The sequence below is a fragment of the Apis dorsata genome, unplaced genomic scaffold (assembly GCF_000469605.1).
Source record: "Apis dorsata unplaced genomic scaffold, Apis dorsata 1.3 scaffold_645, whole genome shotgun sequence".
NCBI classification, from domain to species: domain Eukaryota; kingdom Metazoa; phylum Arthropoda; class Insecta; order Hymenoptera; family Apidae; genus Apis; species Apis dorsata.
This window is the reverse complement of record NW_006263836.1, coordinates 66,090-67,884: the sequence shown is the minus strand read 5'-3', so window position 1 is coordinate 67,884 and position 1,795 is coordinate 66,090. Positions and strand designations below refer to the sequence as shown.

General features: G+C 47.1%; 1 protein-coding gene across 1 annotated transcript in view; it reads right to left on the bottom strand.

The window, feature by feature from the left end:
* The window catches only part of LOC102676198 (protein O-mannosyl-transferase TMTC2), a 99,716-nt gene that overhangs the window by 62,905 nt on the left and 35,016 nt on the right, over positions 1-1,795 (bottom strand). The window contains exon 6 of the mRNA XM_031513449.1: positions 456-570. Within this exon, the coding sequence (XP_031369309.1) occupies positions 456-570 (115 nt within the window). The remainder of the gene's footprint in view (positions 1-455; positions 571-1,795) is intronic.

Genomic DNA, 1,795 nt, shown 5'->3' with positions numbered 1-1,795 from the left:
GGGGGCGGGGCGGGGATTCGCGACACGTAGCTACTGGAAGGACAAGGGGAGAAAGAAAAGGAGGGGGGAGAAGTTTCCGCCATTGCATGGCGTCTCATAAATCTTGGATGACGAAATATATATATATATATACGAAGCTGTATGGAGAGTTTTGGATTTCCGCCGAGAGTTTTCCTATAATGAAACTCTCTTTGTCCAACTTCTCCAAGCTTTGGAAAATACGCTTTTGTAATATGTATTTATTATTAAACAGGGCGAAACCGGATAAACCGCTCGTTGTTTCGAAGCGAAGATCAAAGTGGAGGGAGGGGAGGATTTTTAGATAAACTATCCGTCCGGTGATCCGATTTGTTTATCGCGTCGTGGAGCGATGAGATGGCTATTATCGATGAGAAAGAGAGAGAGAGGGAGAAATAGCAAAGTGGATTATTCGGAATGCACGTGGCTGTACTTACAGATTGTAGTGCACGTCCGCCATGTTCGGTCGATAACGAAGCGCCTGGACGAACGCCTCCTCCGCCTCCGCCACGCGTCCCTGGGCGCTCAGCACGCTGCCCAAATTACCATAAGCTGCAACAATCACGATGGACATTCGTTAGAATCGTGGAAGGAAAGGAAAAAGAAAAACGTGATTCCCCGTCGTAGAGAGAGAAACGAGGAAGGATCCTAGAAAACTGAACCAAGATATTTATCTCTTTATTGCTTTCCTGTTACGCATCCCATCGTATTCTCCTCGTACGTGTGACGTGCAACTTAGTCGTGTCGGCCAACGAATATACACGCGGAGGAGCGATACATCTCTTCTCGCGATAGATTTTTAAACGTAGCGCACGACCGCTCCCCTCGAGAAGCAATAAGGCGCGGGGATGCAGCCACGGGTCGAGACCTCACCTCATCCCCCACCAACCCCTTTGTCCTTTTTCCCTCCGTTTCTTTCTATTTACGAGCAATAAAGCAGGGCGCACACGCGATGCCTCGAAAAGAGGGGCGAAGGGAGGGATAGCGGGAATATCGCGGAGGAGCGAGCTGCTGCCCCCTTCCTCCCACCCCTCTTTCTTCCGCTTTTTATCTTGGGCCAACAATATCGGCGATAAAACATTTTCCAGACCCCTCCGCCCCCTCTCCTCCACGATCCACGCACCGATGGCTACTCGAGCAAAGAGTAATAAATGAATCAGCGCTCGTAAAATTGCCTCGACCTTCGTGCTCCGTTTCCTTCCGATTCCGGAAAATCGTTTCGAACCGATTGATCGAGAACCGATTGCTCGAAATTTGTTCGCTCTTGAAGAAGCAGAATGGGAATCTTTTGGTTGGGGGAAAATACGGTGATTATAATTATAAATACGTTTCCATCGAAATGCGAGGAAATGAGATTTCCTAGAGAGAAAGGGGAAGAAACAACGAATCATCGCAGTAATCCTTCCTCTCCCTTTCTCGACGGGGATTGTTTAAAAAAATTGCAATTTAACGCTTCAAATTGTTTTTCATTAGCGCGTTAAACACTTGGCCGTACACTTTTTTAACGCGGATATAACTCGATCACGAGTTTTTTGTCCGCGCGAATTTAAGTCGGGGAGCGATTTTAATTGGCGAGCAGCTTTTTTTTCTTTTCTTTTCTCCCTCCAGAGAAATATTGAGCGTCGTTTGTCGCGTTCGACGACAATCGAGGCCGCGTTTCCAAGATTTCTCTCAGAGAGCAAAGAGAGAGAGAAAGAAAAGAAAAAAGGAAAGAAAAAAATAGGGAAAGGCGTTCCACATTTTTCCCACGATCGAGGTGATTCGATCTAGTTAGCCG